The following is a 17,394-nucleotide window of genomic DNA, read 5'->3' on the forward strand; positions in this document are numbered from 1 at the left end:
ATATTTATTTCTTGAAAACTTTTAAAATTGTGAGGTAAAACATGTAGGAAAGTGCATAAAATATGAATATGTAGTTTTAATAAAGTGAACCAACAACACAGGTCCCAGAAATAGACTGCTGTCAGCACTTGAGAGGGTTCTATATGTCCCCTTTCTGTCACAAGCTCCTTTCTCTTCCCCATGGTAACTAACCACTGCCTGGTTTTTATGGTAATCACACCTTGGTGGTTTGTGTTTTGTTGTTGACATCATTAAACACTAGTTGAGTTTTATCTGACTTCTTTCATTGGAATCATGTTTGTAAGATTAATGCATACTGTTTTATGTACCTGTAGTTCATTCATTTTCATTGCTCTCGAGCAGCACTGTCCAAGAGAAATATAATGTGAGCCACTTGTATGGTTTAAAATATTGTAATAGCCTATTTAAAAAGAAACTAGTAAAATTATTTTTAAAAGTGATTAATCTCAATATTCATAAATATCAAGTCAACAAAAAGCTGATACATTTTACCCTTTTTTTCGTATTTCAGTCTTTGAAATCTGGTGTCTGTTTTATACTTACGGCATACTTTAAACCCCCCATAGTCACAGTGCTGCAAGTGCTTAATAGCCACGTGTGGCTAGTGGTTACCTTATTTAATGGACAGCACAACTCTAGAATAGTCTAGCTCTGAGAACATCACCGTTTGTCCATTCCACTGTTGATCGATCTTGTTTTGAATAGAGCTGCTGTGAACATTCTTTTACAAGTCCCTTAGTGCTATAAGATACTTTGAAAATGGTTTTTATGTCAGAGGGACACCCCCATAGCCATACTTCTTCTAGGACTCCCCATATTAGGCTCAGTTTTATTAGAGTGGTATCACAAGGTGTGTAAAGCATTTTACTTGGTAGAGCCTGCCCTTGTTAAATACAATATTGTAAACAACTGTGGCACTGAAGTACCTTTGACCCACCAAAGGACATGCACTCAAGGACTCGTTCAGGTAGGCTTCTTCTTTGTCATACTACCTCCCTCAATCTTACTGCTTTGTGAAAATTCAGGCTAGCTAACAATCATCTCAGATTTCTCAGGAGCCTATCCATGGCTTTTTTATTAAATTGTTCAGTGGAGGCAGAAGAATAGGATATACCATTTCTTCAAACTTGTATGTGTTCTTCAAACTTTTATTTCCTCCCCCCGCCCCCCGAATTTATATAATCCATTAGGGTTACTTTGTTCTCTGAGTTTTAGTTTAACCATAGGTCCACATCAACAATCATTTGTTCTGCATGGGTCTTCCTTGTTTTGAAGAATAGCAGCCCCCAAAGTTTCTTGTCTAAAACCTTTGAAAATTCATTTTTATGTTCAAATAGTAAGACTAATGAATTAATGTAATGCAGAGCTGGGTGCAAGAAAGTGTTCCTATGATATTTATATTTCTTTCAGAATTTCTAAAATAAGAAGAAAAAGTTTTCCAAGGAAATAGCAAGGGCAGAATGCAGATTAGCTTTAGGTTAGTGTGATTTTCAAATAACTTGTATGAGAACAGCTTAACTAGAGCAGTGAACTTGAGCAGTTTATCCCACCAGTTTCTTCTTCACTTAATTTATCATCAGATTTGCTCCCAGCCTGGAAATGGGCCAGTTACATGAGCTGCCTTCTTGCCTTTTGTCCTTGTATGATACATGGTAAAGAGAAGACAGGTAGGAAGCAGGCCATGACTTTAAGTGACAAAAGGGGAACCCTGGAGAGTGTTATTTTAACTGTTAGATCAATGCCTTATTAGAGAGTGGGATTAAAAATATTTTGCAGTTATTTGACCACATGATTTCACCTGCCTCCAAACATCTGTACATAAAGCATTCTCCAAACCATTAAAGCAGTACTTTTTTTGTATGGTCTTTTGGGTGTAGTTTTTCTTTGAGTAGAAAGATGTCTTAAACACAGATATTGATAGAGTTAATTTTTCTTTAAGGAAAAGCATCACTTTTACTTGGCCAGATAATAGAGTTGGGATACGATTTAGTTTCAGTTATCTTAATAGGTATCTTAAAGACAAGTTTGGCTTCCAAATCCTTTTTAGAAGAAAGTCATAATTTAAGGAAATACAAACTATGTTGGTAACAGGTTATTCATTTTTCTTAAGAACTTATTTATCCTAATGTTGCTTAAAATTCTATTAGTTGCTTTTCCTTATTATAGTTGACCCTTGAACAACATGGATTTGAACTGTACAGATCCATTTATACCTGTATTTTTCCCGTAAATATATGTATAGCACTATAAGCATATTTTCTATTACAATTTTCTTAACATTTTATGTTCTCTGGCATATTTATGGTAAGGATACAGTATATAATACACATATAAAATACATGTTGATCGACTTTACCTTATTGGTAAGGCTTCTGAAAGTCAGTGGTAGGCTATTAGTAGTTACCTTTTTGTGTAGTCAGACGTTATACATGGATTTTCCACTGTTTGGGGGGTTGACCCCCCAACCCTTGCATTGTTCAAGGGTCACTGTATTTTGGAATATTTTCTTTCTGCAAGAATTTTATCCTGAGGAGTTAAAAGCTTTCTCAAGATGATTTCAGGCATATTATTCCTAACAATTTCCTTTTTAACTTGATATTGCGTATTTATAATTGCAGTAGTTTCTAGATGAAGAAACTGAAGAGAATGTGTTAGTACATCCAAGCTCACAGACTGAGCAAAGGTACTTGGAATATAGACTTAGTTATTGTAATAGTTCATTCCTTGTCAGTTTTTTTTTTCATTTCTTTGTGTTTTCATAACATTCCCCCCCCCCAAACACACATAATTTTGATTAGATTATAAAACTAACTACTGTATGCTAAATAGTGGCTGTAAGATAGTGATGTTAATGGCCCTCCAAGGAGATTTCCCATTATATCCTGCATTTTTTTTTCAGCAAAATTGTTTGCTTTCAGTTTTATATTCTAATAAAACTTTCCAGCTTCCACATTCTTAAAAAAGATGCTGGTGTCTTCGCTAAGTACTTTTCTAAATTTACTGATTTCCAAGTGCTAGTCCTCTCTCTTACTTAACTCAGCCTTTTTTGGTCCTTTACGTTTTGTATTAAAGGAGGTGTATTACATAGATTGGTAAATCGTGGTGTAGAGACAGAACATCAGACTGAAAATCTGAAGGCTTAGAGTCCAGTATTGTCTCTATTATGTATGCATTACTTGAGTAACCTTGGGTGAAGCTCATTTTTTTCTCATTTACAGTGGTCATGCTCTTCTCTAACAGCATTGGAAGAATTTTAATAAGGAATACACGTATAATAATAATAATAGAAATATTACTGAGTTTACCTCATGTTTAGTGTATCCAGAAGTTCTCATAGAAGAGGGTAGAAACCAGTTGGGAGGGGGGGTGAATGATATCACAGTTGGAGGTCATCTTACTTTACTCTGACTTTCTGTCATGTATTTCTTCTCCTTCTACTTTCTCACTTGTGCACTTTGTCCCCCCCGCCCCCCCCCCCGCCCCCCTTCCTATGAGCTAGCCTGTAGTGGGCACACTACAGCAAAGAGGGACAGACTAAGTGGAAGCTGGTATTGGTCTTGGCTGGGAGCAGAGTGTGTATGTGTGTGTGGGGGGTCATTTCAGTAGCCCTTTCACTCCTAGAGCCTGGGCCGTCCCAAAAGTAGGGTAGACTCCTCCCTGATATCACTGTCATGTGCCCAGAGATACCATTTCAGTCAGCTAGAAGCAGAAGGAATATATTCACATGTTAGATGCACTTGACACATGACATCCAAGATCTCTTCCTCCTCTGATTCTGTGACTTTGGTGGTGGTATTTCTACAGAGACACAGGAAGCACCTGGTATCATACTGCAAAAGGTGCACCTCCTGTGGTTCTACTCAAGTGTGCACTTACGTGTTGTTCTTTGATGAGACATTTGAATTTGTTTGAGCATGGTTCGAATAAAACCAACATCATAAATTCCATTCATGCCTGCCAGTCCTGCTTAACTTAGCCTCCAAATGCCTCTGTGTCCCAGCCATCTTATATATCAGTCCATTCAGCCTCTCTTAGATATTCCAAACAGACAAGCAGACCTACTCAGCAATCCTGTGTTCACTGTGTAGCTTACTTTTAGTTGATTGTAAACTCCATCAGGTCCGAAACTATGACCTGTGTGTGTATCTTGGTGGCCTCCCTAAGGGCAGTACTTAAGAAGCAGTAGGCACTCGGAATTTGTTAAATAAAAAGTAACACTGTCATTTTTCGTTCTGTTTTGTTCTTAGCAGGAACTTGGAGATTTATTTTTGTACACATACGTGTTCCAAATCTAGCAGTGAGCGACAGTCGGAGTTGTTTGATGGAGGCCTTATGTCACATCTTTCTTCCTTTTGTTCCCCTGTGGATGGTCATGTTCATTGTAATCGGGCTTGCATTAGCAACCAGGTTTTACAAGTATCCTAGGGAGATAATTTGGTTATTACAAGCATATTCTTTCTTTTGTAGAACACTCAGGCATTGACATTTGGTGAAACAAAGGTATGATCTACTGGTGATTAATACAATTTGCAAATATTCTGTAGGAGAGAATTGAATTTGCTGTCCTAAAGTGCAGCAGTGTGAAACTTAGAGAAATTTTAAAACAATTTAAAAAAAGTATGTTGGAAAAATATATAGCAATATAGAACTGTGTGAAGATAAAAAGACAAATCCGGATTGGCTCCTTCATCAACCAGCTCCTTCCTTAGTGTCTCCAACAGTTCCCTTATCCCTCAAGGCAACTACTGCTGACGGTGTGGTTTGTATTCTTTGAGACAGCTTTCTTTGTGCACACACATATGTAGTTTTTAAAAAACAATTAAAAATATTTTTCTCCCTTTTGCTTTTTTCTCTTAATATATGGTGTATATCTTATGTTAGTACAGACGTGTCTATTACTGTTTTAAATGCTGTGTAGTATTCCATATTATGGATACATTTAACTACTAACTTACTGAATAATTTTGAAGTTGCTTTTGTTTTGTTTTTGTACTGTGTGCAGTACCACTTCAACCATTGTGTGTGTGTACGTGTGTGAATTTGTGCAAATATTTTTGTTTTTTGTTTTTAAGTTTATTTATTTTGAGAGAGAGAGAGCACATGAGCAGGGAAGGGGCAGAGAGAGAGGGTGAGAGAGAGAGGATCCCAAGCAGGCTCTGCACTGTTAGCTCAGAGCCTGACATGGGGCTTGAGATCATGACCTGAGGCAAAAATCAAGAGTCCTTCTGAGCCACCCAGGAGCCCCTGTGCAAGTATTTTTGAATAATAGATCCTTAGTGGTAGAAATGCCAGAACAAGTGGTACATGCATTTTTTAGTAAGTACTGCCACATTTCCCTCAAAGAATCACTGGGTTTATTTAAAAAAAAATTTTTTTTTAATACTTATTTATTTTTGAGAGACAGAGACAGAGCACAAGTAGGGGAAGGGCAGAAAGAGAATGAAACACAGAATACAAAGCAGGTTCCAGGCTCTGAGCTGTCAGCACAGAGCTCAATGCAGGGCTCAAACTCACAAACCATGAGATCATGACCTGAGAGCCAAAGTCGGACGCCTAACCAACTGAGCTACCCAGGTGCCCCTCACTAGGTTTATTTTTAAGTTTTGACTAAAACTAGATGTTTCTCTAATAAGATTTAAATTTTTTTTTTTTTTTTTTTTACAAAATTGATGGAATGTATGACCATGTACGTATGACTATCTTCATATGAAAAAGCATTTCACTTCAGCAAAAGAAGTAATCTTAGAACTTCTGTGTCTTCATTTGGAGGAATCACATCTCTAGCCCATGAGGAATTTGCTAGGGTAATACAGAAACAGCCAAGTTACTTTTAGCCCAGTACCCTTCATTTTTTGTCTTTTCACCTCCAAATCTTGCCTTCCCTTATACCACATAGTCATCTCTGACACTGTCTTCACTCTCATGCTTTTCAAAGGATAGCTACCAGCTGTGATCAGTTTCCTCGCTAGTCCTCTGTCCTTGACCTGACCCTAAGTCTGTCCATGTTGGCTCTATGAGCTTCTTGTGCCCACCTCCCCCATAAATGGGGTTTTCACTTTTTCTGAGACTCTGCAGAGTGTTGATGATCTTAGAAGTTAGCCTATGTTTCCTTTGCTCTCCAGCTCTGTTACTGCAGATAGCAACTGAATCTCTTCAGACCTCAGTTTTCTTATTTGTAAGACATGGACAATAAAGAGTTACCTGTTTTATAAGGTCAGGAGGGTTAAAAGAGTAAATTTGAATTACTGTTATCACCGTCATGGTGATGACTCAGTTGACATGAGTCTTCAGGGCAGTGAGAGTTGAGGAAAATATTTGTGAGCTGTTTTTTAAACAACATCATTTAAATAATCTGAGCAAACCATTCTCGAAGCTTGCAAACATAGTAGATTTCTTTTAATAAATCTGAAGAGTTAGGTAATGTAAAGACAAGACTTCCTGAGAACTTTGCATTTAAATATTTATATTTGTGTACCAAGTAATACATTTTTAGCTAAGTTGCAGAAAGTGACCTACCTGTTATGCACACTATGTTTACATTCTGCATTTTTAAATGGGCCTGGAGAGTGTACAAATACTGTTTCGCTTTTTCACCCATATAAGACACATGCTTATTTCTGTACATGAATAAACATATTACTGAGCTTCTGAAGGAAATTAAGTGATAATAAGAGATGAGTAATAAAGTCAGATGAGAGGAAAGTAATAGAGGAAGATCTATAAACCCTGACAGGCCTTTCTTTGTGAGTTCCCTGAGCTATATGGTGATTGCAGTACTACTTATTCTCTTCTTTCGTATTGAACTGAAGGGAAGGTGGCTTGCTGAGGGAGCCCAGCCTGGCACATGCCAGGGCTCCCTCTGTCATTAGCCTCCCAAGATAAAGACCATGGGCCGACCTCTAACAGCTTCTGGAGCTGACCATTGAGAATAGAAGGTGAGGAAGGATCTGGCTTTTGAAGCCATCACAATTGTAGGTTGAAAGGAAGGCATTACCACTACTTTGAAATGAGGATTTAAGGAATAATAAAATTTGAATCTTTTTTCAAGTGTGTTTTTATTCAATGTCTGTTATTTTTCAGCAATCTTCTTTTTTTTTTTTTTTTAATTTTTTTTTTTTCAACGTTTATTTATTTTTGGGACAGAGAGAGACAGAGCATGAACGGGGGAGGGGCAGAGAGAGAGGGAGACACAGAATCGGAAACAGGCTCCAGGCTCTGAGCCATCAGCCCAGAGCCCGACGCGGGGCTCGAACTCACGGACCGCGAGATTGTGACCTGGCTGAAGTCGGACGCTTAACCGACCGCGCCACCCAGGCGCCCCTTTCAGCAATCTTCTAATTCTTGTTTTTTCTAAAGAAAGAATTTTTTTTGGAGTCTGAGTCACTAAAGTTTGCTGCTTTTCCTTTTCCCTTGCGGTGCCAGTGGTTGATGTCAGGATTTTGCCTTCAGCTTGTAAGACAGGTGTACCGGTGCTTTTTTAAGTCGCAGACTTAATTTTGCCTAGCTTTAGCAGCGGGCACTGAAATTTTAGGAGATGGCATTTTTCTAGGTGCCCTAAAAGAGGCTGAATTAATCACCTCTACAGTGTAGACATCTGTTGCCTACATTCTGCCTTTATAGATTAAATTTAACAATTTTAACCAAAAAACCCTCACTTCTGCATAAATATAAATAGTTAAGGCATTATTTAGACTACTGTATTGTTAAAGCAGTTAGGTCACAGTTAAGGTGAAGAGGTAAAGCTTTTCATTTCCTTTTTGTTTGAATTGTTTTCCAGCAGATTAAGCCAAGAAAAGAAAGCATTAAGTTCCCTATTAGAACCCAAAGCTGTGAATAATTCCACATACCAAACATAGCATAAGCCAGTTGTAAATGTGTCTCAGTTTCTCAGTTTAAAATTTACAGAATGGTTTGCTGCCGCTTACTGCTTAAAAGCAACTGTTTCCTTGACATGAGACAGATATTTCATTTGGTGTGTCTTAAATATGCTTCATTCAATACACTGGAGAGGTGTCTGTTTGATGCTTCTGAACCCTGAATACTTTTCAGTATGAAGACCCACAAAGTGCCAACATGTTTAACATTCTCTCCAAATATAGAATAGTTCCCCTACCCTGCTGGCAAACATTCTGAGTCAGTAGTTCTGAAGTGTGGTGCCTAGGTATCTATTTTTTCCACAAGGTGCCTCAGGAATCTTGATAGACTCTTAATTTTGAGAACTGCCCGGATAAGGGGGTTTTGATACTGAGATAAACCAAATCAGGTATCAGACAGGGAAAGCCAAGGACATGGACCAAGTGCCCCTCCATGTTCATGAATTCTCTTTTTGCTCTCTTTCTATGGTATTACATAACTAACCTAAGAGGGTAAATCAAATTCACACATCTCTAGCTGGGAATGAGAGACAATTAAACTGCTTGACTTTTTTCACTAGATAATTTCACTTTCCCTGAAGGCTTGAAACTTTGAAGAATTAAGCTTTGGTAATAAAATGCTCACAAAGATTAATTATACAGTTGTAAACTTATAGCGTTCGTAATTATAAATATAAATAAGGGTAAAAAAATATGATAGGTTTTAAAACCTTTTAATGGACCATTTAATTTACATACACAGATTCTGGTTCCTGCCCAACTGGGGGACTATTTAATAGCAAATGTATAAATACATGAATAATGTTTTTCTTTGCATACCTTTCTCAAAGCTAAACACTGAGAGGTTTTCTTTGTTGGTAGATAGCCACTAACAAGTAGAAATAAATTTTGCAAGTCTACATTTTATACAAGGCTTAGGCAACACTTTAATACTTGTAATCAAGACATATTAGGATTTAAATAGTTAAGCATTAAAGTTTACTAAATGAATCTGTTCTTTTAAGGAGGTTATTATTGTAGACATTTAATTTCCTGGTCTATAATGTATAGTATTACATATTCCTAAAGTGTTGAGTTGTGTTTAGAGTAAATTTATGTTTTATTTCCCAACTGGTTGTGTTTACTTGCATTCTTATTACCAAGTGAAGATGTTTTCTATGCAGTCACATGAAAAGATTTCTAATTCTTATCACCTAGTTAATTTTTTATTCCTCCATTATACAGTATTAGGTTTGAGGAAGTGGGAGGCTTGAGGGTACATAGTTTTTCCAAGCTGTGCCTAGAACTGAAGTCTTCCGAGGTCTGATCTAGGATTAGGTCTTCTCGGCTCGTGTGTAGACGTTATTAGATAGATTATTTGCAGTAAAATTTTATCTGGGCCATTTTGCCTCTGCAGTGTCTCCCCCTTCCCCCACACTCTTTAAGAAATACGTTAATTCTAACACTAGCTTACCAAACCTAACCTGCTTTTCCTGCCCTCAACATGAAAACTGAAAAACCCTCAGTTTTGTTAAAAACTTGAGAAACATTATTCATATATTTATACATTTTCTTTTAGATGTCTTCCCAGCTAGTCAAGAATATCTCTGTGTAAATTAAATATCCCATTAAAGAAACATAAAAAAATTATCATATTTTTAAAAATACGAGTGTTTTAAAACATTGACTTTTAAGGAAAAATTCATTGTTATAATTCAAGTCAAATAAACGTGATTTCTGGAATATTCTTTGTCACATTTTTCTCTTTTAGTATGAAAAAAATAAGAGTTGAGTATATCCTGAAGTTCTTGTAGAGTGTCTGAATGTTGACCCCTTTGCCACTTTAGGCCAATAAGACTGGGTTTTTTTCCTCTAAACCACATTGAAATCTACTTAAAATATTTGGAAATTTTTGTGGCATATAGAAAAGCCAAGTCTCAACATGACTCTGACCCAAGCAGTGAAGGGTAGCATGCCTTCTACTACACCAGGACGGTCAGTCCCCATCTAAGTCCTTTAGGGACAGGATTCCTTGTAGGTCTTGGCCTTCAGTGCCCAATAGAGAACAACTGAAAAGTGAGGAGTACTGGGGGAAGTAACCCCTGTGAGGATAGAAATTGACTTTCTTTAGTTCAGCTCATCAGAAGGAACAAAGAGTAGATAATCAGTAGTTTGTCAGAATTTTCCCTAAAAAGAGATTAAAGAAGGATGTGTCAGATTGCCCAGGAGGGTTTTAGCAAGATACTGGAGAAAGCTTAAATATGAAAGTTGACATCCTATCATTGAGTTGTTGGGCAAGTCTCTTCTGGTGCATTTAAAGAATCTATAGGGGCGCCTGGGTGACTCAGTCAATTAAAGACATGACTCTTGATTTTGGCTCAGGTCATGATCTCATGGTTCATGGGATTGAGCCCTGTGTGAGTCTCTTTGCTGTCAGTGGAGCCTGCTTGAGATTCTCTTTCCCTCTCTCTCTGCCTGTTCCCTTCTCACTTGGGCATGCACGCATTCTCTGTTAAAAAAATAAACTTAAAAAAAGATGAATCTATAGTTGTCGTTGTGCATTTGTATTTGTGTGTGTCTTTTTCTCTAGAATCAAGGAGATGGGCTGGATTAGGGGCTCTCAATCCCTGTGGGATACAGATGTAGCCCCATTAGTTAACTCTTCACAGCACTGTGTGTCCTTAGATCTTCCTGTGAAAGAGAGAAATGTGTTAATAAGTGCTTGCGAACATCCCAGTGTCTTTCCTTAGATTTGTGTTTGATTTAGGGCTGACAATGCCTGTCTTGATGTCGTCAGGGTTCAACTTTAGCTCCAAGGTTCTGGGATGTATTCTTCAGAAGGGGAGAGAACCAGGAGACTGTGGATTTGGCACTGTGGCTCTGGACAAGTCCTAAACACCGTGAACTTGTTTCTGCTTCTGTAGAATGGGGATCATGATCTTAACTCACCTCTAGGGGACGTTGTAAGGCAAAAATGAGATAAATGTGAAAATGCTTTAGCGGTTCTTCTTTGATAGGAATCTTTCTCTTAGGGGAGGAATGTACACATGTCTTTCTCCTCCCTCCTTCTCCCCCGTTCCAGTACTTGACTGCCTGATAGAGGCAAAAACTGGTTAAGTGTCAGGAAGCAGTGGTGAGCAGGGCAGCTACCATCCTTGCTCTCTGGAGCTTAAATATCTACTTACATACCAAGTCCTCCTTGGTACAACTTTCTCTGCCTTACTTCTGGAAGAACCAGTCTCTCCAGCTCTTCCTTCTAGGCCAGTCATTCCCGTTGCCATCCTCACTCATTTTCTTTCCCAGTCTTTAAACATTGGCCTTCCTTGGGGCCCTATCTTAGATACTCTTCCTATCTGTAGAGTCTCCTGTAAAATATCCAGTCCCCTACTTGAAATCGTTTCTCCTCTTCTTGGCTATCTCAGAGGTACTTAAAATTCACCCTATCTGAAACAAAACTCATGACCTAAACACTGCCCTCCCACCCCATAACCTGGTCCTGCTCTGATCTGTGTGCCATTGAGTTGTCCATCATCCAGTTGTTTAACCCAGAAACCCTTGTCTTTCCTAACTCCCTGATCTTACAAATCTCACATACCCACTTCTTTACCACTTCTTTGCTTTTATGTCTTGAATTCCTGTCAGATTCTACATTTCTGTTCTCCCTCTTGTTTTTCAAGCTACCATCATCATCCTTTGTACAGACCATGAAAACATCATCCTCACTGTTCTCTTATGTATTTTTGCTTCCTAGTCCATCCTCCACACTTGAGAGATATTTTTTAGGTACCTAAATATATTCACATAGTTCTCAAATTTTAAAAATATGAAAAGGTGCAGGGAAGAGCTTTCTTCCCTCGTGTACCTAGGTTACCCATTCTTTTTTTTTTTTTTAATTTTTTTTTTAATGTTTATTTATTTTTGAGACAGAGAGAGACAGAGCATGAGCAGGGAAGGGGCAGAGAGAGAGGGAGACACAGAATGTGAAGCAGGCTCCAGGCTCTGAGCTGTCAGCACAGAGCCCGACGCGGGGCTCGAACTCACGAACTGTGAGATTGTGACCTGAGCCGAAGTCGGACGCTTAACTGACTGAGACACCCAGGCGCCCCCTAGGTTACCCATTCTATGCATGTGGAAGGAAATGCTAAGTTTTAGGCTTTTCCTAAAACTTCATTATTTACATAAAGTTTTTTTTTTAATGTACACTTTTCTTCAGCTTGTTTTATTTTTTTCATTCAACAGCATATCTTGGATATTTTTCCATTGTAGTACATAGAGATTCTCCACATTCATTTTTGTGGCTGAATATGTTCCATTGTAGGAATGTTGAAATTGATGCACATTAGAGCAAAACATCTTTACTATCTAGAGTATTTCATTCTTCTCCTTTGGATGACCTTGTCAGGAATTCCTCTTTATTACACTTAGGGAAGAGAAATCTAAACTCCTCACTTGCCAGGGCTCTCAAGGTCTAGCCCAACTCTGGGTTGTCTTGTATTTGTCTTTTCCTCATCCTCTACTTTTGGATTGTATGAACATAGACTAGCTTTTATCTCATCTGTGTTCTGTGTTCCTTCCCACCTGAGACTTCTGCTTAAGCTCTTAGTCTCACATGCAGACCCATTCCTTCCTTTTCCTGTTTTCTAGTTAACCTCTAATCTACGTAAGGGAAATTTCAACTCAGTTTCCATTTCCTTAAGGTGTGCTTACCCTGGTGATCCATGGCCAAGTCAGAGCTTTCTGATACTGTCTTCTGGCATTTGGTTGCTTCCTTTGAACAGTTATTATCATTTATTATTGTGTATTTATATGTGTGATTATTAGGTTGATATTTATCTCACTTAAAATAGTATTTCTCAAATAGTGGGTTGCAACCCGTTTTGGGTTATGAAATCAGTTTTAAAAATTATGATAAGCCCTTTTCAAAAAAAGAAATAGAGAATATCAGAGCCTTTCACTTAAAGTAAAGGTCTTTTTTCCATCATGCTTTTGCTTCAGATTAATAGATGTGATCACATAAACACCTGGATATACAAATATATTGGGCATGATGTTAATTGTTATTGTTGGTCTTAGTCAAAAATATTTTATGGTAAATTATATGACGATAGCAGTTCTATTTTTGTACACAATTTCATCCCCAAATCTAGCAGAGGACATTCAGTAAATATGTTGTCTCAATGAATAAATAAATGAATGCGCACCTTTTCGGGGAGATTCACAGACTCATCCTTCCTCTTAGGAACTAATGAACCCTGGTTCTAAGCAGATGTTAGTGTTTGTTTCCTTGGCCAATTCATTTTGCATTATTAGATTATTAGAAGAAAAGGAAAGGGATGTAAAACCAGACTTTTAATGTATTTTTTAAGGGTTGATAAGGAGATTAAACGCTATTGATGAAAAGTTTTTAGATTTAAATTTTTTATATTACTTATACATCTTAGGCCTTAAATACCATTTTACTTTTTGAATAAATAATGAAACTTAATTTTTACCTGCCTAAATATCTGGATAATGTGTGAGTTTCTAAGGTAGTCTACGTGGAGGGCTTATTACCTAGCTCTTACCTTTTGTGTGTGCTTCAGCAATAAAATATTTATGCAGTTCGGCAAGGTGATACTACAACCTGGTTTAGTACAACAGCTGCACTGCCTGTTCCCATGTGGCTTGATTTCCCTTTTTAATCTTCAGTTTTTGTGCAACTAAAGACTATGTCAGCATGTAGTTTATACAGCAGCAGATAACAGTGAAAGCTTCTTGAATTAACATAGTAAAGAGAAATACTCTGCTCAGTTTACTTGGTTTCACATTTTTCTCATGTCTTTGAAAAACTTTCCTAACATGTTCTACACAGTAGAGCTTTATCAACAATCATGTATTTTACAATAAGACCTTTTTGTGACTTTTTAATTCTTTAGACGTGTAAACTCATCTGCAAAGGTTTAGTTTCTGATCTTTAAAAAGAAAATATCTCAGTTCTACAGTAATCTGCATTGTAGCTTAGCACAAATCAACAAAGACCTGGAAATAAGAGAATGATTTTCATATTTATTTTCAGTCATAAATTTGTATGTATAATTGAAATTGAGATTGGCTTAAAAAGTGTGTAGGCAAAAAGTACAGAATCTTAATTCTTCTCAAATTTATTATCAGAGCCCTTTAGCACAGAGTTTTTATCTAGCATATGTGTTATTTTTTCTTTCTATTTCTAGGTGCTCCTGATCCAACAGCAGGTGCTAGTATAGATGATGAAAACTGCTGGCACTTAGATGAAGAGCAGGTTCAAGAACAGGTTAAACTGTTCCTTTCCCAGGGCGGGTACCACGGATCAGGGAAGCAGCTTAATTTGCTCTTTGCAAAGGTATGATTTTTTTTAAAAGAAATATTCTAAATATATACATATATAGAAAGTATCTATATATGATTATGTGTACACTAGAATGAAGGCTTTTTAAATTATTTTTTTGAAGAATAGAGTCTGAGTTAACCAACCAATTGGAAACTATTATGTTGTAATGCATTAATTTACTTAGGTGTCCGTAGACAAGATGTAGAACATTTTTGTTTCTCTCAGTTCCCATTACTCAAATGGTAACAGTTTATACAATTTTGAAAAACCTTTCAGTACTCAAAAGTAAATAGCTTAATATTATTAAAAATGCTATCTTTTCACATTTTTTACTTTTTCTAGTTAATGTTCTCAAGTAGAGCATGACTTTGAATACAGTCCCTATAATGTGCTTTGTATATTTAAGGGTTTTTTTTGAGGTTCCGAAGTATCTTCTGTTCTAATCCATATTCTGTAAATTTTACATAATTATTTTTGAACAATTTATACATGCATGTGAGATATTATATATTTAGTTTAATAATGTCAGTGTATTTAAATTAGATTGAGAAGCAGGGAGTTTGGAGTCATACAGACCTGGGTTTCAATCTAAATTCTAAATCTTACTGAATGTATGAACTTTGGCAAGTTATTTAAGTCCATTTCCTCATCTGTAAAATTAGTTAATGATAACACATCTCCCTCAAGTTATGAGTAAATGTAATGGTGTCTAACATGTCGTTTTAGCCTTGGTAAATGTTAATTTTCATCACCAAAATTTGATGGCCCAGGAAACATAGTTATCATCGTTATAAATTCTGTGTGAGTAGAAGCTATGTCTGTTGCTTTATACAGAACTTTTAGTACCCATAAATACAATTCTCAATACTGGGTAAAATGCTTTTTTAGTCATATTAAATCACTCTCTTTTTATAGGGGATATAGCTATTGTTCTGGCTAATGTATTCAAATTGGTTTTTAACAGAAGAGATAACTGATTGATACTTTTGACAACTCATCAATACTGTGTTAAAAAGCTTTTCTAATATTTATAATGATTATTGTTTTTTTAACTCTGAAGAATTAGCATATATTCTGTTACTGGTCATGTTCAGAAAATAGTGTATTCTGATTAATCAGTATCCTCTTGCCAAAGATTTATCCCATTTACTAAATATAGATCGCCAATTTTCCAAGAATTCGATTACAGTAAAATACATTTAACCCTAAAACTACTTCACACGTGATTTAATCATCATTTGGTAATTAATAGGTAGTCAAACTCATGTAGTAGATCAGATTCTGCCTTCTGAAAATTAATTACCGTTAGACTATAGGTGTACTTGAGTGTTGCTTAATAGTTGTGGTTTATATGCTTAAGAGTAAAGCGTTTATTTTCATTGCTGTTGCTGAGTAATAGGTTTGAAGTTTATCAGGAAAAGAAACATTAAATCAAATCCATGATGTAGTGGTAATATTAAAGGTTTGGCATGTTTTGATTCACAGAAAGTATTTCATAGATTCTCATGTTAGTGAATAGTGCACTTTGGCCTAGTGGAAGCAAAGTGAAAGAGGTATTAGACAGGCCTACAGCTGCTATTTTTATCCCTGTAGATGATGTATACATTATATATGCTGTATGAAGTAACATCATCTAATTTTGGAAATGGAATAACTTTTTTTATTTTTCAATTTTTTGGCATAACTTTTAGAGTTAACACAGATCTGGGCTCTGATCCCAGCGATTCCTCTTGTCCTTTGGGCAAGTTACTTCATTTCTCTGAAGCATGGTTTTATAATTCATAAAATGGGATTATAATCTGGCCTACTTTATATAGTTATTGTGAAGAATACCTGGTAGGTACAAATGTAAAAACTCTTTAGCGTGATGTCCAGTAAATGGCAACTCCCTTTCTTCCTCGCAGTCTTCATCTGTTCATGACTGTTTAGTGCTTCCATATGGGAAATAACTTTTTAAGATTATTGAAATAATCCTGGAAGCACAACACTTGTGATTTAGGGTGAAAGTGCTTTTGAGTTCTTTGCAAGGCTCAAATGTAAAGCCTGTGATGGGGTTCCATTACTTGTCAGGGTACAAGCCTGACACAGGATCTGTGGATCTTTAGGTTTAGGCTGCTTAATTGAATATCTGCCATTTCCTCCTTCATTTGCCTTTCATACAGAACCTTGAATAAAAGGACCCCCTCTCTTTTCCTGCTGCTTATGACCTTGTTCAAGTAATGTCCTGTAGGGAGAACTGGTGGTGTTCAGCTCAGATTCTTATTTGTTGAACACATAGCAGTAAACACTTTTGGGATTGATAGATTTATTTAGGGTTTTCTTGAAAGAGACTTAGTCTTGTGTCTCCCCTGCCCCCCCTTTTTAAAAATTTTATTCGGAGAATTTGGCATAAGAGTAGTGGACAGAGCTTTAAGTTCCAGCTTTGACAGGCGGAGTTAGCTTACCAGGTCACAGGTTATGGTTCTGCTTCCTGGATCTCTCATTTAGAGCAAGAGAATTCTTTAACCTGTGATGCAGTCCATTTCCTTTGACTATTGCAAAAAGAGTCCCATCTGAGTGAATATAAAAGTATAATGTTGCTCTTCTTGTCAGAAAACTTTGGTGTGAGAATGTACCAAAATTCTGATTTACCTCAAAAACTGAAGGACTTCGCAACTCTGGAAATACACTACAAAAGATTGCAGTGTACAGTTTAAATTGGTGAATTGTATGGTATGTGAATTATGTCTCAATAATGCAGTTTTTTAAGAACAGAAAGACAGATGTTATTATTATAAACATTACTCAGTCGATTTAGAAGATCCCTAAAGAGTTATCAGTAGACTGCTTTTGGCTTGTCTATTCTGGTGGTAAGTACAATCAGTTGGAAGAGTCAGGAAGGTGCCAAATTATTTGTCTTGTTTAATTTGGTATGTTTCTGTAGGCTGGCAAAAATTTCTTTGTAACTGGGAAGGTAACCAAATTTCCTCATGTGCATTATGAAACATGTTTTAAAAAACTTAACAGTTAATTCTCTGATTAAATTGCTATTTAGGATAGAGACCAGTTTTTAACAAACTTTTGTTTGCTTAAGAGGGCTGGTGTCAAAAATTACCTGCCCTGGACCCCAGAGAAAGAAATAAAGTGGTCTGTTTGTGTATTGCTGCGTATTTTTGAACACTTTTCTAAAGGTCT

The 17,394-nt window shown here is 36.7% G+C and overlaps 1 protein-coding gene across 2 annotated transcripts in view; it reads left to right on the top strand.

Annotated features, from left to right (window-relative positions):
• ZSWIM6 (zinc finger SWIM-type containing 6) overlaps positions 1-17,394 on the top strand; it is a 197,906-nt gene that overhangs the window by 125,514 nt on the left and 54,998 nt on the right. For both annotated transcript variants that reach the window (XM_045494251.1, XM_045494259.1), the window contains exon 3: positions 14,084-14,232. In XM_045494251.1, coding sequence (XP_045350207.1) covers positions 14,084-14,232 — 149 coding nt within the window. The remainder of the gene's footprint in view (positions 1-14,083; positions 14,233-17,394) is intronic.

Source organism: Leopardus geoffroyi, chromosome A1 (genome assembly GCF_018350155.1).
Source record: "Leopardus geoffroyi isolate Oge1 chromosome A1, O.geoffroyi_Oge1_pat1.0, whole genome shotgun sequence".
Lineage (NCBI taxonomy): Eukaryota > Metazoa > Chordata > Mammalia > Carnivora > Felidae > Leopardus > Leopardus geoffroyi.